The sequence below is a fragment of the Salmo salar genome, chromosome 03 (assembly GCF_965601325.2).
Source record: "Salmo salar chromosome 03, fSalSal1, whole genome shotgun sequence".
Taxonomy (NCBI): Eukaryota; Metazoa; Chordata; class Actinopteri; order Salmoniformes; family Salmonidae; genus Salmo; species Salmo salar.
The window spans coordinates 64,539,877-64,565,150 of NC_138293.1; the positions used below are offsets into that span (position 1 = coordinate 64,539,877).

The 25,274-nt window shown below is 42.6% G+C and overlaps 1 protein-coding gene across 3 annotated transcripts; it reads left to right on the plus strand.

Annotated features, from left to right (window-relative positions):
- The first annotated feature begins 22,560 nt into the window (after positions 1 to 22,560).
- psmg3 (proteasome (prosome, macropain) assembly chaperone 3) lies at positions 22,561 to 24,990 on the plus strand. 3 transcript variants are annotated; one of them, XM_014192934.3, is made up of 3 exons: positions 22,561 to 22,734; positions 24,287 to 24,517; positions 24,651 to 24,990. In XM_014192934.3, the coding sequence occupies exons 2-3, from the start codon at positions 24,302 to 24,304 to the stop codon at positions 24,801 to 24,803; spliced, it is 369 nt and encodes a 122-aa protein (XP_014048409.1). In that variant the 5' UTR covers positions 22,561 to 22,734; positions 24,287 to 24,301; the 3' UTR covers positions 24,804 to 24,990.
- Positions 24,991 to 25,274: the final 284 nt, after the last annotated feature.

A 25,274-nucleotide genomic window follows, 5' to 3' on the forward strand; every position in this document is an offset into this window, starting at 1 on the left:
GTGTGGGTTGTAGACTCCGTCTCATGCTACCACTAGAGTGAAAGCACCGCCAGCATTCAAAAGTGACCAAAACATCAGCCAGGAAGCATAGGAACTGAGAAGTGGTCTGTGGTCACCACCTGCAGAACCACTCCTTTATTGGGGGTGTCTTGCTAATTGCCTATAATTTCCACCTGTTGTCTATTCCATTTGCACAACAGCATGTGAATGTATTGTCAATCAGTGTTGCTTCCTAAGTGGACAGTTTGATTTCACAGAAGTGTGATTGACTTGGAGTTACATTGTGTTGTTTAAGTGTTCCCTTTATTTTTTTGAGCAGTGTATTTATATATTCTGTGGTAGTCTTCATTTGAATAATATAATTACACGAATGCCTTTCAGAAGAAAGTAAATTAGAGCACAAGAAGGATACTACCAAGGGGCAGATGACCAGGTGAAGTCAAACATAATGTTCCTGCTCAGTGAACACATGAAACGGACAGATTTATGCTCCTGCTGCCAGACAAGCCCTGGACACTAAGTACACTTGAGAAAACACACTCGGATATAAAGCAATCAACACAGAGAACCACCACAGCAGGGCCCATCAAGCCCATCAACCATTTACACACAAGAACGTGAGCGAGCAAACACACACACAGATGTCCGGATGCCTTTGTGACCGATGACAGGCTCTACACTTCAATTTCAAATTGCTGCTGCTGGGTTGTTAATTTAGTGTCGTGCTACAGGGGAATTAAACATCCAACTATTGGGGGGGTTGATTTGCTGAAGAACACAAATTCCCCACCATCCCAATGGAAAATATTGTGCTCATTCAAGTAGCTCATGCTGCATGGATATAAGTGGAATATGGGATTTCAGAGCATCCAACTGTGAATAATTTACCATTACATAAAGATGGTCCAAGCAAATCCAGAAGAATGTTTGAACACTTTTTAGACAATCTGTCACGCCCTGATCTGTTTCACCTGTCCTTGTTCTTGTCTCCACCCCCCTCCAGGTGTCGCCCATCTTCCCAATTATCCCCTGTGTATTTATACCTGTGTTCTCTGTCTGTTTGTTGCCAGTTCGTCTTGTTCGTTCAAGCTTACCAGTGGTTTCCCTGTCAGCTCCTATTGTTTCCCTGTCAGCTCCTATTGTTTCCCAGCCTCTCTTTGCTAGTCCTCCCGGTTTTGACCTTTGCCTGTCCTGACCCTGTACCCACCCACTCTCTGCCTGACCCTTAGCCTGACTGCTGTCCTGTTCCTTTGCTCCAACTCTGGATTACTGAACCCTGCCTGTCCTGACCCTGTACCCACCTGCCTGACCTCTCTGCCTGACCTTGTGCCTGCCTGCCGTCCTGTACCTTTGCTCCACTGGATTACTGAACCCTGCCTGTCCCTGACCCTGAATCCGCCTGCCGTCCTGTACCTTTGCCTTACCCTGGATTTTTCGACCCCTGCCTTCCTTGACCTGTCTTTGCCTGTTGCTACAATAGTGTTACTTCGACAGTTTGCATCTAGGTCTTACCTTGATTCCTGATACAATTTGATGCTAGGAAGGAAATCAAATGCACAATGTACAGTAAAGCTGTGCACCACAACAATGTGATTTGGTAGTAGTCTCTTACAGCTCTGTCTTGCTGTGTCTATGTTTCCATATGCATGACATGATCTAAAAGCTTTTAAGTGAATCAACGTTCTGGCAGTTTGGCATGGTTTCATGGACGAGCTATGACTACACAAACCTAGGGTATTCCATTTCCTTACCATTCAATTCTAATGGGAGTTTTGCATCATGCAGTTGGAAATGTGGTCCATGATCTTCAATTACGCTAGTACCATGGGTGGTCAGCATGGTCTTCAGTGATACATGTAGCATCTTCATCTGTACCCCTCAGGCTCTGGGTGTGGATCACTAACCTTGAGAGTAAATAGAATAGAGCCATTCATCTTTGGAATTACATGTCTTGGTAAAACATACACAGCACTTTATTTCCATCAAGACCAGAGCATTCCAAACCACAAACATAAGAGCTATGGGACATAAATCATATACTGCAATGTATGGTGCTCATTCAATACAGTCAGTAGGAAGCCTCCCAGCAAACCCAAATTGGTTTTGTGAAAGTTCCCCGAACATTCGTTAGGTTGTGTCAAAGGTTTTCATGACACAAAAACTGTCCAGTTGTGCTGATGATTATTCAATGTTTGTATAAAACATTCGGCTGACGTTGCAAGAATGTTCCTAGAACACATAGTCTGTTCTTCAAAAGCATCCAGAATGTTTCATTAGGTTGTGGGAACAGTCTGGTGAGAACATTGCAGGGACATTCCAAAATATGTGTTCCCAAAACACAAAACTGTCCAGTTGTGCAATTGATTATATGTTTCTTTTAGGGTGCAAAAAACATTCACCTGATGTTACAAGAACAATAATTCACTGTATATGTTCCCAGAATTATAAAATTAAGTTCTGAACAGTCCATGGAGGTTTCTTTCATGTGTTCATGTTATCTTATTCTTGAATAAATTATTTGTACAACAACACATATGGCAATTATTTGGAATCACATTACAATTTATTAGACATTTATTGTACAAACAGTTCTACTGTATTTTGTAGATTGTCACAAGCGGGGATCGACGTTTGGCATGTTAGTCCTGGAATTAATCCACTGCGCCACTTGAATGAGACTAACAAATATAAAGGTGTTTATACCTTTACTCTGACTTCCAGGTTGTGGTCTTTGTCATAATCTAGAAAAATAAGTAAGTAAACTCAATTATTTCTTACTCTACCAATCTTCTTTATATACTGTAAAGTTGGGATGTTTTGACTTTCATTTTCCCTACAAACTTAATTTCAGAAGTCATATTAAATTATTGCCTGGCAGATTGCGGTGATGTGCACATTGATGTGAATATGTCCTAAGATATCAAGCCATAGTTTGGATCATAATTTAAGGATTTCAGTACAAAGGGAAATCCACTAGAAACATTAGGATCCTGGTGGCGTAGCAAACTAAATAAAGGCGCCCTGTGTGATATATCCTATGTTTTCCTATAGTTTTGTCAGATTTTCACTCTGATTTTCACACTTTTTTAGAAATAAAATTGAAAAATGTGATGTTCTAAGTCCACAACAATGCTTAAACCACATCAGCAGACCAATTGAGGTCTTGGAAAAATAAAAATAAATGTATTTTTGGAGGGTGTAGTTACCCTTTAATTCAATTAAGCAAATGAAATGCCCTACCCATTGATACAAAACAGCATTATATCATTCTGTAGGCCTACACTGCAGTCAACATTTAATTGGGGAGGTTTTTTGGGAAAGCCTTAAGAAATGTTCATGCAAACAGTGCATGATGACTGAATTGCACATCCCAAATATCCAACTAACCAAGACTATGGACCAAACTTTTTCAATACCTGGTATGCATACCCATTGTTGCTTTAGTTAGCATTTACTGGTAGATATCCTAAGTTGAAACATCTTTCCTACCTACCGGCTACCGATGTACCGATGATTCTTCTGTGAGCTGCTCCATGCGACAACCAGTTGAGAGCTGCGCACTATTGCTGTCTGCAGATGAAATTCTGCTGAAACTAGGCTATGTGTGCTGCTCACGTGAATATATTTCACGTGCTTTGCAATTGTGTAGGCTACTTTTTGAATGATTTCTCTTTTGTACTACATCATTAATAAATCGTATACCTCCAATACACTACTTTGATACGCAACAGTAGGGATTAAGAACTGAGTATAGGCAGTGCCCACTGAAAGAAAAGTGGGTATAGGGCAGTGGAGGCTGCTGAGGGGAGAACGTCTCATAATAATGGCCGGAACGGAGCAAATGGAACTGCATCAAACACCTGGAAACCATGTGTTTGTGGTATTTGATACCATTCCACTGATTCCGCTTCAGTTATTACCACAAGCCCGTTCTCCACAATGACGGTGCCACTAACCTCCTGTGGTATAGGGCATATACCTGTGTATAGCCTCCACTACACCATAGGGCCCTTTGTGTTTTACAAAAAGTGCACTCTCCTACATGAGTGCACTGGTATTAGGGTTGCTGTCCTTTCACCATCACGGGCCTGTCACACACTGAAGGTCTAATAGAAGAAATTATGAGTCATCACCATCCAAGACCTAGTCAAGACCGAGTAGAAATGGATCCAACACCGATACAACGATGGTCTCGAGACCAGACTCGAGAACTACAACACTGTCGTAATGATAGCTCAAACCCTAACTAGAACTGAATTTGAATGTATACAAATGTTCTGGGAATGTTCCCAGTTTGCTGGGCTGTTTGTTCTTATCAATACACATCATTGGTTGTTAGGCCTATACAGGATCCTGAACAGGACCACCCTGTTGCAGGAGAAATGTTCCTGTACCGCAAGAATTGAAAACTTGTACTGTATTCACGGTTTAAAAATGCTTCAAAAGTTTGTAATTTCCACCTAACGAAAAATGTGTAACTATGGGGCAAAACAGATGGGCTTGGCTTAGATTGTTGATAACATATAAACTATATTTTGTCTCCAATGTTTATTGAAAACATAAATAAAGTTGCACAATGAGCACTTGTCTCTCAAATACATCATTATAGTTGTTGGTTAGCTAGCTAGCTAGCACATGTTTGCCATATTATCATACAGTAGACATGACATCAGTCAAAATACATGAAAACAAGACATGGTATCAAGAACAAGATCAAACGAGCTGAAACAAGCCACTCACAATTCACCACCTGGCAGTTTCTTGTCATTGTTGGTAGCTATCTAGCCATCCAGAACCATAACACACAGCCTTTTGCCCCTTTGAAGCGCGCACATCGTTTTTGTGGCGTTGCCAGCTAACCCATCTATATTGCTGTAGTATGTTCAGGGAACATTATTGGAACAATCATGTCATAACGTCACACTATATCTTTATGAGAGCATTGTGGGAATATTCCCTGCTTGTTATGGGTGTTATTAATAACATCTCCATCAACATTAGCAGAACATTCTAATATTTTCCCAGAACCATTTCTGTTGTTCTCACATTTTGTTGCAGCAGTATGTTCTAAAACCATAACTGGTACATTATTACATTACCTGGAAACATAATGAGAATGTTTGGGTGTTTGTTACAGATGTTGTGCACAACATTTTTGTGGATGTTAGGAGAACATTCCAAGGATATTTCATTAAAAAAAAATATTTGAATGTTTTTGGGATGTTATCAACCTAATATTAGATAAAAACCCTAACTAGAACTTAATGGGAATCTTACGTAATGTTCTCGGAATGTTCCCGATTTGCTTGGCTACCACTTACCTGGCTGTGTTTAATTTTCTAGAGCATACATTGACAAACTCATGAAAACCCATAAATAAGACCTTGGGATTGTAACGGCTCTCGTTGGTGGTAGAAGTAGACCAAGGCGCAGCGTGGTAAGTGTTCATGGTTCGTTTATTCAAGAAACACTAAAACAAAATAACTACAGCAACAAAATGAAAGCGAACAGTTCTGTCAGGCACAGACACTAAACAGAAAATAAGATCCCACAAAACCCAAAAGGAAAATGACAACTTATATATGATCCCCAATCAGAGACAACGATAGACAGCTGCCTCTGATTGGGAACCACACTCGACCAAAAACAAAGAAATAGAAAACATAGACTTTCCCACCCGAGTCACACCCTGACCTAACCAAACATAGAGAATAATAAAGATCTCTAAGGTCAGGGCGTGACAGTACCCCCCCAAAGGTGCGGACTCCAGCCGCAAACCTGAACCTATAGGGGAGGGTCCGGGTGGGCATCTACTCTCGGTGGAGGCTCCGGTGTGGGATGCAGACCCCGCTCCGTTTGAGGCTCCCCCCACTTCGATGGCGCCTCTGGTGCAGGGATCGTTGCCGGGACCTCCGGACCGTAGATCGTCGTCAGGGACTCCAGGCTAGGAACCCCCCCTGTAAGCTCCGGACTGGAGACCCTCGCTGGAGGCTCCGGACCGGGGACCGTCGCTGGAGGCTCCGGACCGGGGACCGTCGCTGGAGGCTCCGGACCGCGGACCATCGCTGGAGGCTTCGTGCCATGGATGGTCGCTGCAGGCTTTGTGCCATGGATCGTCGCCGGAGGCTTCGTGCCATGGATCGTTGCCGGAGACTTCGTGCCATGGATCGTCGCTGGAGGCTTCGTGCCATGGATCGTCGCCGGAGGCTTCGTGCCATGGATCGTTGCCGGAGACTTCATGCCATGGATCGTCGCCGGAGGCTTCGTGCCATGGATCGTCACTGCAGGCTTCGGGCCATGGATCTGGTGTGTGGAGCAGGCACAGGGCGTACCAGGCTGGAGAGACGCACTGGAGGCTTCGGGCCATGGATCTGGGTGTGTGGAGCAGGCATAGGGCGTACCAGGCTGGAGAGATGCACTGGAGGCCAGGTGCGTGGAGCAGGCACAGGGCGTACCGGGCTGGAGAGACGCACTGGAGGCCAGGTGCATGGAGCAGTCACAGGATATACTGGGCCATGGAGGCGCACTGGAGGTCTGGAGTGTAGAGCTGGCACAACCCATCCTGGCTGGATGCTCACTTTAGCCCGGCAAGTGCGGGGTGCTGGCACAGGACGCACTCGGCTGTGAAGGCGTACTGGCGACACAGTGAGTGGAGCCGGCGCAGGATATCCTGGACCGAGGAGGCGTACTGGAGACCAGGAGCGCTGAGTCGGCACCACCCGTCCTGGCTGAATGCCCACTCTAGCCCGGCAAATGCGGGGAGCCGGCAACGAGCGCACCGGGCTGTGAATGCGCACTGTATCTCCGCATAACACGGTGCCTGACACGCTCCCCACGGTAAGCATGGGGAGTTGGCTCAGGTCTAAACCCTGACTCCGCCAATCTCCCCGTGTGCCCCCTCCCCCCCAAAAAAAATTGGGAGCTGCCTCTCGGGCTTCCGTTGTTGTTCTAATTCCTCGTATCGTCGCCGTTTCTCTCTTGCTGCCTCCATCTCCTCCCTTGAACGGCGATACTCTCCAATCCGCGTCCAGGGCCCTTCTCCATTCAGGATTTGCTCCCATGTCAACTCGCCTCCATCTTCTCCCTTGAACGGCGATACTCTCCAATCCGCGTCCAGGGCCCTTCTCCATTCAGGATTTCCTCCCATGTCCACTCATCCTGGCCACGCTGCTTGGTCTGTTTTTGGTGGGATCTTCTGTAACGGCTCTCGTTGGTGGTAGAAGTAGACCAAGGCGCAGCGTGGTAAGTGTATATGATTCATTTATTCAAGAAACACTAAAACAAAATAACTACAGCAACAAAACGAAAGCGAACAGTTCTGTCAGGCACAGACACTAAACAGAAAATAAGATCCCACAAAACCCAAAAGGAAAATGACAACATATATGATCCCCAATCGCTGGAGGCTCCAGACCGGGGACCGTCGCTGGAGGCTCCGGACCGGAGACCGTCGTTGGAGGCTCCGGACCGGGGACCGTCGCTGGAGGCTCCGGACCGGGGACCGTCGCTGGAGGCTCCGGACCGGGATATTCTCTATGATATTGAAATAAAGACTTTGAGAGTGTGAATGACAGTCTACATCCTGCCTAATGACTGATTGAATAGGCCATATAGTTTAATTGATCGAGAGTCATTTCGAGAGCATTTACGGTCAAATGTATCACACATCCTTGTTTGCTAAATGTCCTTGATTTATCATTGGAACAATTATCCTATTGAGAAACGAATAATGATGTTATTGAACAGTGTAAATGAACCAAATGCAGATTAATGCAAACTAGTCAATTTGCTCATACTCAATCAGAGGCATGCATTCACAATGAGCCTATATGACCGACTTGGTAACATGAAAGGCCAATAATGTGATGGAGAGGCAATTTACTGCTGTTCTCCATCTCTCTCCATAACCTTTTCCAAGAGGTGTATAATGTATTTGTGTGCCTACCGCTGCAGTACATAACACCGAGGCAGAATCACAGACCTGTCACCACACCTGTACTCAGTCTTCACAAAATGCCGCCCAATCATCAAATAGAGGCCACCGGATTGATGAATGAATTTAAAGAGGGCCGCCTACAACGGCGTTGCGGTGTCATTGTAAAGTATTGAACTCATTATTTCCTCAAAAAGGAAATAGCTAAATGGTCTGAAAACATTAACCCAATAATGATGAATGAGTGTCAAGATACTGATAGGCTAGAATTGTATCAGAATGCAGAATTACTTTTGCTGTAGGAATTAGGACATTTTTAAGATCATTATCGTCCAGAATGTGCACTGATTATTAGGGTTATGATTGCTAAGTTAAGGGGGGTCTCTATCATATGTCTAAAGTGATTCACTTACTTTTAGGAACATTGTCAGATTCCTTGTCAGAGAAGGAAGAGGATGGGAAATAATGAGTGATGACATCAATTAGATTTAAAAAAAATTAAACACCAACACTTTTTTGAACAAGTCTGGAAACTCTATTGAGTGGGACAATATACATTTTACTTACACTACTAAAGTTGAATTTACACAGGCGCTTTTTGCTGAGTAGAAACACATAGCAACATAATGTGTTAATTTCTCCGGTCCTGGTCCTGTCCCAAAGCCATCCCCTCAGCTTTTTAGTCTCTAAGAATAGCTAGACACAGGAGATGAGCTGCAGCTGCTCCTCCTGAATCTCATTTACCTGCTACCGTAGCCCCGCTCTGAGACTACATTGGTAATTAATAGTTTTTTTTGTCTTCTGAAGAAACTCCCCTCAGCCACTTCCCCAGCAGGCACTGGAACAGGCAAAACAGACAACAGATTTTCTCCGGAGACACCCCTGCTAAGCAGCCAACTTTGAGAGAAACTACTGGAAAATTGAGAAGCCGCACAGAAAATTAAAAGCACCTATCCTCACCGAAGCCACCATGATGTAGGGTTCAAGTTTTGTTGGCTGCACCTTCCAGTCACAGGCCAACATAACACTCTGAAGTGCACAGTAGGGCTGAGAATTGCCAGGGACCTCATGATATGATGTCCAAATCAAATCAAATGTTATTAGTCACATGCGCCGAACAGAGCACGTGTAGACCTTACAATGAAATGCTTACTTACGAGCCCCTAACCAACAATGCAGTTTAAAAAAAATACGAATAAGAATAAGAAATAAAAGTAACAAGTAATTAATGAGCAGCAGTAAAATAACAATAGCGAAACTATATACAGGGGGGTACCGGTACAGAATCAATGTGCGGGGGCACCGGTTAGTTGAGGTAATATGTACATGTAGGCAGAGTTATTAAAGTGACTATGCATAGATGATAACAACAGAGAGTAGCAGTGGTGTAAGGGGGGGGGGGGGGCAATGCAAATAGTCTGGGTGGTCATTTGATTAGATGTTCAGGAGTCTTATGGGTTGGGGGTTGAAGATGTTTAAAAGCCTCTTGGACCTAGACTTGGTGCTCCGGTACCGCTTGCCATGCGATAGCAGAAAGAACAGTCTATGACTAGGGTGGCTGGAGAATTTTTAGGGCCTTCCTCTGACACCGCCTGGTATAGAGGTCCTGAATGGAAGGAAGCTTGGCCCTGGTGATGTACTGGGCCGTACGCACTATCCTCTGTAGTGCCTTGTGGTCGGAGGCCGAGCAGTTGCCTTACCAGGCAGTGATGCAACCAGTCAGGATGCTCTCGATGGTGCAGCTGTAGAACCTTTTGAGGATCTGAGGACCTATGACAAATCTTTTCAGTCTCCTGAGAGGGAATAGGTTTTGTCTTGCCCTCTTCATGAATGTCTTGGTGTGCTTAGACCATGTTAGTTTGCTGGTGACACCAAGGAACTTGAAGCTCTCAACCTGCTCCACTACAACCCCATCAATGAGAATGGGGGTGTGCTCTGTCCTCTTTTTCTTATAGTCGACAATCATCTCCTTTGTCTTGATCACGTTGAGGGAGAGGTTGTTGTCCTGCCACCACACGGCCAGGTCTCTGACCTCCTCCCTATAGGCTGTCTCGTTGTTGTCAGTGAACAGGCCTACCACTGTTGTTTCATTGGCAAACTTAATGATGGTGTTGGAGTCATGCCTGGCCGTGCAGTCATGAGTGAACAGGGGGTACAGGAGGGGACTGAGAACGCACCCCTGAGGGGCCCCTGTGTTGAGGATCAGCGTGTCAGATGTGTTGTTACCTACTCTTACCACCTGGGGTGGCACGTCACGACGTCCAGGATCCAGTTGCAGAGGGAGGTGTTTAGCTTATTGATGAGCTTTGAGGGCACTATGGTGTTGAACGCTGAGCTGTAGTCAAAGAATAGCATTCTCACATAGGTGTTGCAGTGTGGAGTGCAATAGAGATTGCATCTGTGGATCTGTTAGGATGGTATGCAAATTGGAGTGGGTCTAGGGTTTCTGGGATAATGGTTTTGATGTGAGCCATGACCAGCCTTTCAAAGCACTTCATGGCTACAGACGTGAGTGCTATGGGTCGGTAGTCATTTAGGCAGGTTACCTTAGTGTTCTTGGGCATAAGGACTATGCTGTTAAAACATGTTGCTTAAAACATGTTGGTATTACAGACTCGGACAGGGAGAGGTTGAAAATGTCAGTGAAGACACTTGCCAGTTGGTCAGCACATGCTCGCTGTACACGTCCTGGTAATCTGTCTGGCCCTGCGGCTTTGTGAATGTTGACCTGTGTAAAGGTCTTACTCACATCGGCTGCGGAGAGCATGATCACACAGTCTTTCAGAACAGCTGGTGCTTTCATGCATGTTTCAGTGTTATTTGCCTCAAAGCGAGCATAGAAGTAGTTTAGCTCGTCTGGTAGGCTTGTTTCACTGGGCAGCTCTCGGCTGTGCTTCACTTTGTAGTCTGTAATGGTTTGAAAGCCCTGCCACATCAGACGAGCATCAGAGACAGTGTAGTACGATTCGATCTTAGTCCTGTATTGATGCTTTGCCTGTTTGATGGTTCGTCGGAGGGCATAGCGATATTTCTTATAAGCTTCCGGGTTAGAGTCCCGCTCCTTGAAAGTGGCAGCTCTAGCCTTTAGCTCAGTGAGGATGTTGCCTGTAATCCATGGCTTCTGGTTGGGTTATGTACGTACAGTCACTGTGGGGGCGACGTCATCGATGCACTTACTGATGAAGCCAATGACTGATGTGGTGTACTCCTCAATGCCATCGGAGGAATCCCGGAACATATTCCAGTCTCTGCTAGCAAAACAATCCTGTAGCTTAGCATCTGCTTCATCTGATCACCTTTTTATTGATCGAGTCACTGGTGCTTCCTGCTTTAATTTTTGCTTGTAAGCAGGAATCAGGAGGATAGAATTATGGTCAGATTTGCCAAATGGAGGGTGAGGGAGAGCTTTGTATGCATCTCTGTGTGTGGAGTAAAGGTGGTCCAGGGTTTTTTCCCTCTGGTTGCACATTTAACATGCTGATAGAAATTTGGTAAGACGAATTTAAGTTTTCTTGCATTAAAGTCCCCGGCCACTAGGAGCGTCGCCTCTGGGTGAGTGTTTTCCTGTTTGCTTATGGCGGAATACACCTCATTCAGTGCAGTCTTAGTGCCAGCATCAGTCTGTGGTGGTATATAGACAGCTATGAAAAATACAGATGAAAACGCTCTAGGTAGATAGTGTGGTCTACAGGTTATCATGAGATAAGGCGAGCAAAACCTTGAGACTTCCTTAGATATCGTGCACCAGCTGTTATTTACAAAAATACATAGTCCGCCACCCCGTGTCTTACCAGACGCCGCTGTTCTATCCTGCCGATACAGCATATAACCAGCCAGCTGTTTGTTGATAATGTCGTTGTTCAGCCATGACTCCATGAGACATAAGATATTACAGTTTAGAATGTCCCGTTTGTAGTTTAGTCTTCCGCGTAGGTCATCAATTTTATTTTCCAAAGATTGCACATTTGCTAGCAGAATGGAAGGAAGTGGGGGTTTATTCGATCGCCTACGAATTCTCAGAAGGCAGCCCGCCTCTTTTTCTTCGCCTTCTCTTCACACAAATGACGGGGATCTGGGCCTGTTCCCGGGAAAGCAGTATATCATTCACGTCGGGCTCGTCGGACTCGTTAAAGGAAAAAAAGGATTCTGCCAGTCCGTGGTGAGTAATCGCAGTTCTGATGTCCAGAAGTTATTTTCGGTCATAAGAGACGGTAGCAGCAACATTATGTACAAAATAGGTAAAAAAATAAGTTACCAACAACGCAAAGAAACGAACAAAAAAAACACCGTTGGTTAGGAATACATAAAACGTCAGCCTTGTTCTCCGGCGCCATCTTGTACCAAGGTATTAGCACGATACTTAGATGCTGATACGTTATGTATTGCGATTCTCACGATTCTATATGTATTGCAATTCAATACTTTGATTTTATTGCAATTTGATGTTCCAAACATATTGTTCACCAAATGTGTGCTGTAGAGGAACAAGTGAGAGAGAAGAAAGCCATGAGAAAACAAGTTTTGAAATCAGATATGGAAATAAAAGTGCTGAAAATGGCCCCCTAATTAAAAAGAATATGCAGAACAAGCTATGAAGGAAAAATACTGGAGTTTTGGTGCAGGTACAGCCAACTAGCACAAAAATAATACTGCAAAATTGTCAAAATGATACCATATGATATATCGTCCCCAAAAAATATCCCACTATGTAACTATCTACTTCTCCCCCAATCACTAGTGCACAGCAGCCTTTCTAATGGCATCTTGATAAAATGCATTCATCACTGGGTTTAATCAGATGCGTATCTACACTAAATAGAAAGCAGGAGGATATGGGACCTGAACTATGAGTCTGAGCTCTCTGAAATATACATCTTATACCATGTGTGGTTTAATCTAACATGAAATATGAAGCCCCACACCCCTCTCTAAGTGTGAAATGCTGTAAGCTATATTACGTTATTTACCTCATTTGTCATCGTCATCTCATAACGTTCTGTATCTATATGTGTGGAAGCTGAACTTAAACGGAGATGGTGAATTACTAGGAATTAAAGGAGGTCTATTCTAGATAACGTTGTGTATATATGTTTGTGGAAGCTGAACTTAATCGGAGATGGTGAATTACTGGGAATTAAAGGAGGTCTATTCTAATTTCATATAATAAAGAGAAACAGAACAGACTATGCATGCACTGCTCCACATTCTGGATCTCCTCCACCCCGGCCTCTTCAGGGCTTCGAGAATGTCTGAGTGTTCAATTAAAAACCAAAAGTCATTAAAAATGTAGCCACCTTGAGACTGTTCAGTAGTGAACTGCTTTGGATTCGCTGGGTGTTTCAGGGTACACCCAGGGCCGCAGATAACACTTGAATTGTCTACATTTGAAATTAAGATTTAGAGGTGCCATGAAACAAAACAATCCTGTGTGAATATTACGCTGAGGAAAAATGAGGAGAGAGATCAAAATGCTGGAGACACTGCCAAAGAAACAGCGACACAATTGACTTCAAACAGCTGCATATGGGTCAATGCTGACAACTGAAAGGACTGAAAGGGCAACATGAATCTAGTGAAAGTACATTATATAATTGTTGTGGTGAGTTGAGACATATTAGATTCCCTTGTTTATTAGATTCCCTTGGTAAAGGTTCCATTTTGATAAACATTTCCCCTAGAATAATCATCTATTTTGATAAAACTGTATTTTTTTTTACATTAAAACCACATAAAAGGGGCAAGATTGGAAGAAATTATGTTATGTTTTTAATATCGCTGGAGTCAAATTTACCTTGTAATAATACATCCTATGATAAATGTGCCTACTTAAAAACAGGAACTTGACTGCTTTGTATGCAAAACAATAGTGAAGCTGTCCATCTTTGTAAATCCTTTAAACAGGTTATTAATCAATCAATAATGAACTATATAGAAGCTCTGCAGTTAACTGAAGGTCTGATATTAATTGCTGTGAATATTCCATGATATTTCAATGTATCAACTAAAGCATTAATAATGCCTTGGAGCAATTTGCATTTAATGAGGTGCTGCATCATAAACCAGAAAGACACTCAACGGCACAAACTAATAAAGTTATTCAAATTAATCAGGTATTACAGATATCTCCAAGAGTTTAAACAATACCAAAGGGCATACTACTTTGGTGTAATTTACATACATATGTCAAGAGGCATTTGAAATACATTACAGTTAATGAACTCATCAACCAAATTTATTCAACTATTTAGGTCCTGTCATAGTAACTAATTAATTTCTCCTTACTTCGATGGAACTGACATTGATGCCATCTCATGGTAACTGTGTTTTCATAATTGCACAGGCTCTCACCCTGCAAAGCAAATAGAGGCAGCAGTTAACCAAGATAAGAGGTAGCAGAGTCCTGTTACGATGATTAACTGGGAGACACACAAGGTTGCAAACCCAGCTCTAATGCACAATGTGAGCATTATGGAAATGTTCACAATATGTTCTGTAACAAGGAAATGGGTCTGTGTACAATGATCCATTGAATAAATAGTAGCCCTGAAATATAAGCAAGTCAAAATAATGTGTGGAGCGAGGCTTACTGTCACTTCACCCTGGCAGAGCTGTTCCACATTGGAAACAGGATCTTGGTAATAGGGGTATTTCTCTTTGTCCAAATCAAGATGATGAGGAGGGTCATTACCAGCAGACAGTGCACTGAGGTGCACACACCTCGATGACTGGGCAACTAATGGGCCTAGACATCTGCATGGTGATCCACAGCAAATAGGGGGCAAGACATTATTGCCCAGGAATACCGTGTGCAAGTCAAATACAGAATGTTAATCATTCAAATACAGAATGTTAATCATTCTCATTTTGATGGTAACAGCATTGAAGAACATACTGTAAGTGCCTAGGGGATTGTAATTGCATAACACCACACCAGGCAACCTGGCGGGCTGCACCGAAATAGAAAATATTTTATTCTCCATCCAAGCTGCAGCCCTTCACAATCAGTATACCTGTACTTGTGAGAATGAACCGTCTACCGCATGTCAACAGAAATTAATTTAGTTAAAAGAAAACACAATGACTTCATGTTTTGCCACCACTTAGCTCCTAAAGGGAAATATATTATATTCCGGTACTGTCAGTAGTTAACATGTTCATTTGCCGAATCCCCTGGAATTTAACATTCTCTCTCCTTGGCTCTGAAGATTTATGGTCTGCAGTGAAACAATCTTGTATGTGCATTTTGTGGGAAGAAGCACTTTATTTAAAAAGAAAACGGGACAGGCAAACCATCTGAGAGGGTGGGAGAGACAGCCTTCTCTCCTCTCCATCCTCTCTCTCCTTTCCTCCCCTCTGCTCTCCTCCCCTCCTCTTTCGCTCTCCTCTCCTCTTCTCCATTTCTTAGTCAGCCCCTCCTCGGTGGGTCCACACGGCAACAGCAGAGAGAGACTGGCCAAACCCATGGCTGATTCACAAACCTCAGTTGAATTACTCGGTTAACGATAGAGCTCTATACACCAGAGACTTTAGGGCTGACACTGACACTGACACTCCTTTTCCTTCATCATAAATACAGTCCAACAAAGATTTGCGGTTTTGCAAATTGCGCATCAATTGTGGTGAAGCAGGTTTGTTTTTTGGGATTCTGCCAAGAAATATTACTATCCCTGACACCAAAACACCAGCCACAATTAGAATAAAAGTACTCAGTACTATGGCTCAGAATAACCACGACAAATAAATAATGGGGAATTACATTTTACCCACTCTTAACCTACTGTATATTGATGAAGGTAATCCCAGTCCCTGCTCAGTAGTCCAGGTAATAGTGCTGTAAATAAGGCTAGTAATGTACTAACCTGTGCTGAGAGGCTTATGCAAACCAATGTACATGACAGAGGGCAGCCAATTAAAAAGAAGCCTATGCATTCCGCAGCAAAGTCCTCAAGAGTTTTGCTTTCAGCAATCATCCGGTCTGGTGTTGCAAACACCATGCTCCAACCAACTGAGCTATTGGAATCACGTCTAAATGTATTCTTGTGTGAATTATTTGGAAACCCAGAATACCAGGTTTCATAGAATACAAACCGTAGTCATTGAGTTTGGTTTATTGTTAAGATAGAACTGAGGCTACTTGTCTATCAGCAATACAGCACAGCACTCTAGTGGTCATTAAGGGAATGTGTGTGTGTGTATGCGTGCGTGTGTGTGTGTGTGTGAGAGAGAGCGAGCGAGAGCGAGAGCAAGAGATTTATTCTATTGCTGTGTTTTTCAATAGCATGACGTGAAGGTACACTCCATTTCCACCCCATACATTTCCATGAATTAATCTTTGACGTTAGACTCCAGATGTTAGGACAGAAATTTCAATTAAACATATTGTTAAGCACCATATTACATTTTGAATCTGTGTTTTACAGATAATAGTAAATGAATCACACATCACATAATAGTCAAGCAGGTGTCATTCAAAGATATGCAAAGAAAGAACACATAATATCCATTTATACAGTATCGAAGAGACTTGATGAGGCTATACATAGAAGAAACACATTTGAATACATTTGAAATGCAGTGTAGTGATGGGAGGGAAGGAAGTGACTTCTGCAATTAGGAGATAATTACTCACAGTTAAGATGACATTTTGACACTGCAAGCTTTCATCTGCATATGAGTGTGTGTGTGTGTGTGTGTGTGTGTGTGTGTGTGTGTGTGTGTGTGTGTGTGTGTGTGTGTGTGTGTGTGAGAGAGAGAGAGAAAGAGCCCTGTGTCTCCCTGAGCCCTACTGTATGTGTGGGTAGAAGGGTGTTTGTAATATCAATCTCTATGTAATCTGTGAGGTAGGTGACCCATAAAGGCTTCTACTAACCTGAACAGAGCTCATTTTGCACCATGCCAAAACAAGGATGCCATGACCCCTCCATAGCCTTTGCTTATTGAATGAAAGAGTTACATCAAAGGGCCAAGTCACTTCTCTTAGTTACCGGGACAACCATTAGGTGGAAGGCTGTGATTATTTAGCCAGCAGCCAGCATTAAAGTGAGAAAGATTACGGTGCCGGCTAGGGCACTCGCCAAATGATGAGGTGACAACCAGGTTTTAGCAATAGGGTGCTTTTCAGATTCTCTATTAATATAATGGCAACAAACAACTTCCAGTTAATGTGAACATTTGATATGTATTGTTTACCATCAATATAAAGTACTTCATTAAATTGACCGGGAAGAGAGAAAGGACCTCATGATGTATTTAGATTGCACCAACAAAAATGTCTGCCGGGAGATTATTGTTTTTTACTTCAACTCTGGCTGATGGCTAAATAAATACATGCAAAAAATAAACTTGCATCAATGAGCAGTCCATGTTATGCAGTAGGCCTATCAAAACATGTCAACTAATAAAAGGAAATAGAACTCTGTTAAATATTTCATGATATTTAACAGTAAAATGAATAGCCTACTCCTCTTCAATTAAATTATTCCTGATTCTGTCAGTAGGCCTAGGACAGTACATTATTGAATGTGAATAGCTGCTAAAAATGTCCAGCTATAGCAATTAATAAAGACAATCACACTTTAATTACCCTGGTCTTAAGTATCTTCGCTATTAAATGGAGTCATTCAATGGATTGAAAATGTCAATCATGGCTATATAATCCCTGTCTCATTAGAAACCAGCTTTAAAATAAAATGAATATGAGAAAATGCAGTTGAGAATGGGAACAAAAGAGGGCTAGGTATGTGCTGAAATGTAGGAGTTAACACTGGGGATGAAATGTACTTTTAATTAAATCCTACCAGAGTCAGACAATCACGCTTATCTCCCCTATGTGGGGGCACATAAAGAGACAAAACTCCATGCACAGTTTTACAAGAACATAAAACAGATATTAAAATGGTAGTGCTTTACCTCCAGAGGTATTCATGAACAATGAATGAGCTTGTTCTTCCTTTTTAATTTGCATGATCGGCCACTCCCATGCTTTTCTCTCGCTGTCTTCCTGGCACAAAACTAAAATCTATAATGTCCTAATTGGAAAGGTTATGTACAGTGTCTGTGCAGTGTGCAATGATGAATCTTTTTTTCAGCAAGTCTACTGCATGAGTGCATGAATACAAATGGATTTGCATTTTGTTAGAAGAAACATTTGGACTTAAAGGTAGACTCAGCGATATGACATAGATGCAGAAAGTAAACAGCATAGTGGATTAATTTCCGCAACAACTAAGAATGTTGAAACGCGAGGCTCAACTTCTCCGCTGTTTTGGTCCCGTGGCTACCACGCCGTAACAGTGTGAAGCAAACCCGTGCACATTCAGATACTGTGTGTGACTGTACGAGAGCGAAGTCATACATCTCATCTCAACATCTGCGGTGCTGCTCATTCCAACCCCATTTCGCTGAGTCTACCATTAAAAAGACTAATGTCAGTTTCACTGCATCTGTTTCATTTGCCATTCAGTACCATTCATTCAGTGTTACATATGAATCAGCCTGGACTCATAGATTAGACATAACATAGTAAATGTAGATCCAGACCCTCAAATTATTAGGATATGTTAGGTTTGATTACATAAGACAAAAGGTTACTTAAGGCAAAAACGAAAGGAGGTTGGTTGGGGTGGGTGGGCGTATAACACAAAAGTCTAGCAAAACAAAGGTTGCTGTAATGGCTGTCTTTGGAAGAAGAGGACCAAGGTGCAGCGTGGAATTTGTTCATCTTTTATTTTGGATGAAAAAAGGCACTTCACAAAGAAACCACAAACGACAGTCCTGTCATGTATCCTAACACACTAAACAGAAATTAACCACCCACAAAACCCAAAGGAAAACAGGCTACCTAAGTATGACTCCCAATCAGCGACAACGATGTACAGCTGTCCCTGATTGAGAGCCATACCAGGCCAAAACAAAGAAATACAAAAACATAGAAAAAAGGACATAGAATGCCCCAAAACCCCAAAACACACAGAAAAACACCCCCTGCCACGCCCTGACAAAACTACAATAACAAATAACCCCTTTTACTGGTCAGGACGTGACAGTTGCGTATTCGAATCCCATTAGCTAATTTAGCTAATTAGCAACTTTCTACTTTTTAAATACTTTGCAACTAAACTCAGCAAAAAAAGAAACGTTCATTTTTTAGGACCCTGTCTTTCAAAGATAATTCGTAAAAAATCCAAATAACTTCACAGATTTTCATTGTAAAGGGTTTAAACACTGTTTCACATGCTTGTTCAATGAACCATAAACAATTAATGAACATGCACCTGTGGAACGGTTGTTAAGACACTAACAAATTACAGACGGTATGCAATTAAGGTCACAGTTATGAAAACAATTAAAAGAGGCCTTTCTACGGACTCTGAAAACACCAAAAGAAAGATGCCCAGGGTCCCTGCTCATCTGCAAGGAGGCATGAGGACTGCAGATGTAGCTAGGGCAATACATTTCAATGTCCTTACTGTGAGACGCCTAAGACAGCGCTACAGGGAGACAGGACGTACAGCTGATCGTCCTCGCAGTGGCAGACCACGTGTAACAACACCTGCACAGGTTTGATACATCCGAACATCACACCTGCGGGACAGGTACAGAATGGCAACAACAACTGCCAGAGTTACACCAGAAACGCACAATCCCTCCATCAGTGCTCAGACTGTCCGCAATGGGCTGAGAGAGGCTGGACTGACGGCTTGTAGGCCTGTTGTAAGGCAGGCCTACAACAGACATCACCGGCAACAACGTCACCTATGGGCAACAAACTCACCGTCAATGGACCAGACAGGACTTGCAAAAAGTGCTCTTCACTGACGAGTTGCGGTTTTGTCTCACCAGGGGTGATGGTTGGATTTGCGTTTATCGTCGAAGGAATGAGCGTTACGCTGAGGCCTGTACTCTGGAGCGAGATCGATTTGGATGTGGAGGGCTAAGCTTGTTGTCATCGGACTAAGCTTGTTGTCATTGCAGGCAATCTCAACGCTGTGCGTTACAGGGAAGACATCCTCCTCCCTCATGTGGCACCCTTCCTGCAGGCTAATCCTGACATGACCCTCCAGCATGACAATGCCACCATCCCAATTACTCATTCTGTGCGTGATTTCCTTCAAGACAGGAATGTCAGTGTTCTGCCATGGCCAGTGAAGAGCCCGGATAACAATCCCTTTGAGCACGTCTGGGACCTGTTGGATCGGAAGGTGAGGGATAGGGCCTTTCACCCCCAGAAATGTCTGGGAACTTGCAGGTGGAAGAGTGGGGTAACATCTCAAAGCAAGAACTGGCAAATCTGGTGCAGTCCATGAGGAAGAGATGCACTGCAGTACTTAATGCAGCTGGTGGCCACACCAGATACTGACTGTTACTTTTGATTTTGACCCTTCCTTTGTTCAGGGACACATTATTCCATTTCTATTAGTCACATGTCTGTGGAACTTGTTCAGTTTATGTCTCAGTTGTTGAATCTTGTTGTGTAAATATTTGTATGAACATATGTTAAGTTTGCTGAAAATAAACGCAGTTGACAGTGAGGACGTTTCTTTTTTTGCTGAGTTTATGTCACTCCTTTGGTTCTATCCCTAGGCTTTATTGTTTCTGTTCCAGTGTTCATGTCTGTTCGCTACTCGTGTTTCTGCTTTTGTTCTATGTTTATTTAGTTATTAAATACACTCCCTGAACTTGATTCCCAAATTCCAGCATACACGTTACACATATGAAATGTAACATACAGTATCATATTCTAAATTAAGTGTGTCGGATTTACATACAGAATAATACGAAATGCTGTGAGAGGGTGTTGTGTGAATCTACACCACACCTTGGAATGGAGATTGGAGATCCAAACACAGCAGGGCTAGACTCATTCTGTTCTTGAAAACCAGACCAACGTTGTAGGCTATAAAGTAGGGAAACATCTTAATTGTTGAGGGGATTTAAAAAATGGCACTGTCATGTAGCAACAGCTATTCATTAATATGCATCAACAGCAAGCAAAGCTACTACGCCCCCAATATTTGCCACATCCATATGGTCTACAGTGGTGACAGCTGCTCCTTCAGTCAGGAAGAGATGAGCCTGCCTATGTTAGTCAAATGAAGGGAACGTAGCCCTGGTGACAAAAATGCAAGCTTTGCAACTTTTTTCAGGTGGACGCGATGCAGCGAGACTCCCCTGAAGTCTGCCAGTGCAGCGCCAGGATGATGCACAAAGAGTCATCACTGTGAACATGATACAAAATGTCAAATAGACCAGGCTCAGCGGAATAGTTATGCGCTCTCCTGTGGGACGCTCAGACTGAGGACGAAGATAACATGAAAGGAGAGTTCTTCGTGGAGGTTTCACCTTATCAAGCACCCCTCAGCTGGGTGTCCTTGAGTCCCGCTACCTGGGGTTTCACTTTCAGATGGCAGGCCTAGCAGAAAAAAACACCTTGTTGTTTGAAAGGGAAATGGTCCAACTCTGATGTAAATAAATAAAAACATAGGGTACAAAGGTGTATGGTGTGAGATTATCAGCATGACTACCAAAATCTCCAATTAGAAGTATTTTATCAAAGTTCACTAAGAATAAGAAATCAGAAAGGTCACACACAGACAGGGTTGGTTGTTAGCCTACAATTTCCATTTCAGGTTTATCTTTCTTTTTGTATGTTTAAGACAGCCTTAGAAAGTTAGCTGGATAACTTTATATGCTATGTTGTCATATTTGATGACAGACTTTGACATGAGGGATGGTTCCCTCCCTTGTGTTCTGTAGCCTACACAACTGCACGAACGTGCATGATGCACAAGACCTAAATTAAATACTATATATACAAGAGTATGTGGACACCCCTTCAAATTAGTGGATTCGACTATTTCAGCCACACCCATTGATGACAGGTGCATAAGCAATCTCCATAGACAAACATTGGCAGTAGAATGTCCTTACTGAAGTGCTCAATGACTTTCAACGTGGCACTGTCATAGGATGCCACCTTTCCAACAAGTCAGTAAATCAAATTTCTGCCCTGCTAGAGCTGTCCTTGTCAAGAAGTGGTAGGCCACACAAGCTCACAGAATGGGAGTGGGACCACCGAGTATGTGCATAAAAATCATCTGATGCAACACTGACTATCGAGTTCTAAACTGCCTCTGGAAGCAAGGTCAGTACAAGAGCTGTTCATGAAATGTGTTTCCATGGCCGAGCAGCTGCACACAAGCCTAAAATCACCATGCGTAATGCCAAGCATCTGGAATGATGAATCACGATTCATCATCTGGCAGTCTGATGGACAAATATTGTCTTGGCAGATGGCAGGAGAACGCTACCTGCCCCAATGCATAGTACCAAATGTAAAGTTGGGTGGAGGAGGAATAATGCTCTTGGGCTGTTTTTTCATGGTTTATGCTGTGCTGCTGGATACTCCTGATATCCATCCAAATCCGACGCATTCTGAAAACTGAATGCAAGTAGGCTTATGTCTGGCTTATTTTATGAAACATTTATAACAATGGCCACATCCCAACTCAATGAATCACTCAACTCAATTTTAGTTCCTTCTCCTTTATTTTTCAGTGAGGTAGGCCTGGGATGCAGTCCAAACACTTAAAAGACACACCCTTATCCACTTACCCTGACTCGCCTTATGCCCTTGGGGGAATCCCTATCACCATCTTGGAGGGCGGTCCAAATTATTAGCCACGCAAGCTCCTCAGCCCTCGTTTTTAGTCGGCTTTGCAAGTGTACAATTATGTTCTCTCCGTGGCCTGAAACGTCAGCGAAAACTTAAACAACATCAATGGAGAAGTCAACATACAAGTGTAAGCAAAAACGAATGCAAATAAGTTAGAAAATGTGCTACTAGTGCACATGACGTTACAAACACGTCTTGTAAAGAGTAAATATGTTTTTGTTTGGTTATCTTTTGAAAATTGCAGAAATATTTTTTTTTCCTTCTTCAGAAGTTCCAGCTAGGCAGGCTTACGTTAGTTAGCCAATTAATTTGCTAGCTATCACACAGTAGGCTAATATGTTAATAATTATATATTTAATATAAGTAGACATGCACTCATCATTGACTTAGCGCATATAAAGCACCCACAAGCTACCGGTGACTGAAAACACAATAATCGCGGGATGAATGAGTGACGAATTTCCAGCCAAGGGTGGTCCATTTAAAAATAATTCCTTCCTCTCTCACCCCTTGCCCTGCAGGTGTATACTCGTCAGACGTCATCAGAAGTGTCCACTTAATTTGAGAGTTGAGGGAATAGGGTGTGTCTTTTAATTGTTTGGACAGTGACCCTAGGCTATTTTTCCTTTCCCTACCACAAGAGTAGCATTCGAGATTACTTCAAAACATTGTGGTGTAGTGCGGCCTAAACCGAAAACAATATGCCTACTATAACACACAAAATGAACAATTTTCCGAACTTTCAAGGGGGGAAACGGGTTAACAAACCCACAGATGCACCTGCGTCTCTATAGCATTTCCTGCCCTTTGAATACAGGTATTTATCAGTTTCCACTCCATGCCAAAGAGACTGGCCTTTCGGTAATTTCAACGTTCAATATGCAGTTTGACAATGAGTGGAAACAGACTGATACCCAGACTAGAATTCATACTCCGAAGATGGAATATGCCATTGCCATACCTTCAGTCTAGACACATCCAAAATCATTTTGTATCACAATCATGATTGTGTTTACAAATGAAAATACCAACGCACACAGGCTCAATATGGCTGATCTCAGATCTGCCATTAGAAGCGACAGGACCTGCAGCGTCAATTCCTTCAGTGGTAGTGCGCATGTGCGAAATTTAGAGAGGGACGCTTGAGAATCTGAAACTGCAGACGATATCAATGCTTATAATAAACAGCCTTCAATAAAGGTTAGTATTGACGTTCACGGCAAACGGAACCAAACAGGCACACGGTGAGAAATATTTCACCACTATTTAGAAAATCTATCGGTATCTGACTATTTTTTTCGAACAAGCGTAGCTATAGCAGCTGCCTAACATCGATGTGTCAGTGCGGCCTCGGAATATCCTAGTTCTGCTTGCCGATATGAAATGCCACAGCAGCAGGGCGAGACTTTGGTTCTTCAGCCTGCATTAGCCCAGTAGAAGGTTATCTAACCCAAAACATGTCTGAGATTCTGGTTGTTGTAATAGAGAGCTTGGTCAAAGTTGTCGAATTAAAGTTTGGTCTTGTACTTTCATTATGCTGTATTTTGACTTAATGCTAGCGATATATGCTTGAGAATACTCTTTGAAAATTATTTTTATTTTGCAATAGAATAATCATGTGCCGTAATGTTTACTTTTCTCAATGTGTTGCTTACATGTCTTTTTTTTTGTTGTTTCAGGACAGAAAGAAAACAATGTCAACTCAGCCTCTCATCAGATCAAAGCAGACAGAGAAATCAATCAATGGAATATCCACACAGGTTGTTTGCACAGAGTTCAGTAACTACATATTTATAGTCCTCACACAGTATGGAAAGATTGGCACTTTAGTATCAGTCACACCTGACTCCAGATCAGGTGATATCAGCACTCCCATGTTCACCACCAAAGTATTGCTGGGAAAAGAAGAGGTAAGCAGCTAGACACCACTGGAATTTTTCATAATATTAGTAGCATTGTATTACCGTAATGGACTACTATGAGTATGTATATGGCTGGCTACACTCTTCCTCACACACGGTCTTGTTTTATTTCTCTCTGCAGGCTTTGACACACGTCTGTGCCAAAAACTTGGCAACATTTGTGTCACAAGAGGCAGGCAACAGGCCTGTTCTACTGGGGTTGGCACTCAAGGATAGTTCCATAGAAGCAATAAAGGCAATGAAAGATGTAATCAAAAGTTGTCAAGTCTGGTAACTACTGGTACAGGGAACAAGCAACCGAATAGCCTACCTGGAAAGACAATTTCAGAAAAGGCTTCATACACTTAACACATTTTTTCCTCAATATTTTTACATCCTTTAAAATGTATTTTGTTATCTGTTGTTACTTCTAAGCTTGTGGAAATAAATGCCATATAAATGGGAAGTTTATGCATTATAAATGCCTGTGGAATTTTGTTGATTGTGTGGAAACCAATGGCCACAAACTTACTCTGTTTGAGACAACCATCTCGATTTTAAAGCCACACTGAATACTGTTAGTGCAAAACTAACACAAATATAAATGAAGGAGCGAATGCATCTCATTCCCATGAAATTCACATGCAAAATAGCATTTGATTGATTGCTGTGATATGAAAGTTTGGGTTCACTTAAATGTCCTTGTTTTTTTAAAGAAAATGTTGTTTAAGACTGGTGTTTTGCGGGTACTATATAATGAAGCTGC

Excerpts from the sequence above, each read along its gene's own strand:
- psmg3 (XM_014192934.3), top strand. The coding sequence starts at position 24,302 with ATGTCAACTCAGCCTCTCATCAGATCAAAGCAGACAGAGAAATCAATC. Across the intron at positions 24,518-24,650 it reads TATTGCTGGGAAAAGAAGAG|GCTTTGACACACGTCTGTGC; the intron begins GTAAGCAGCTAG and ends TTCTCTCTGCAG.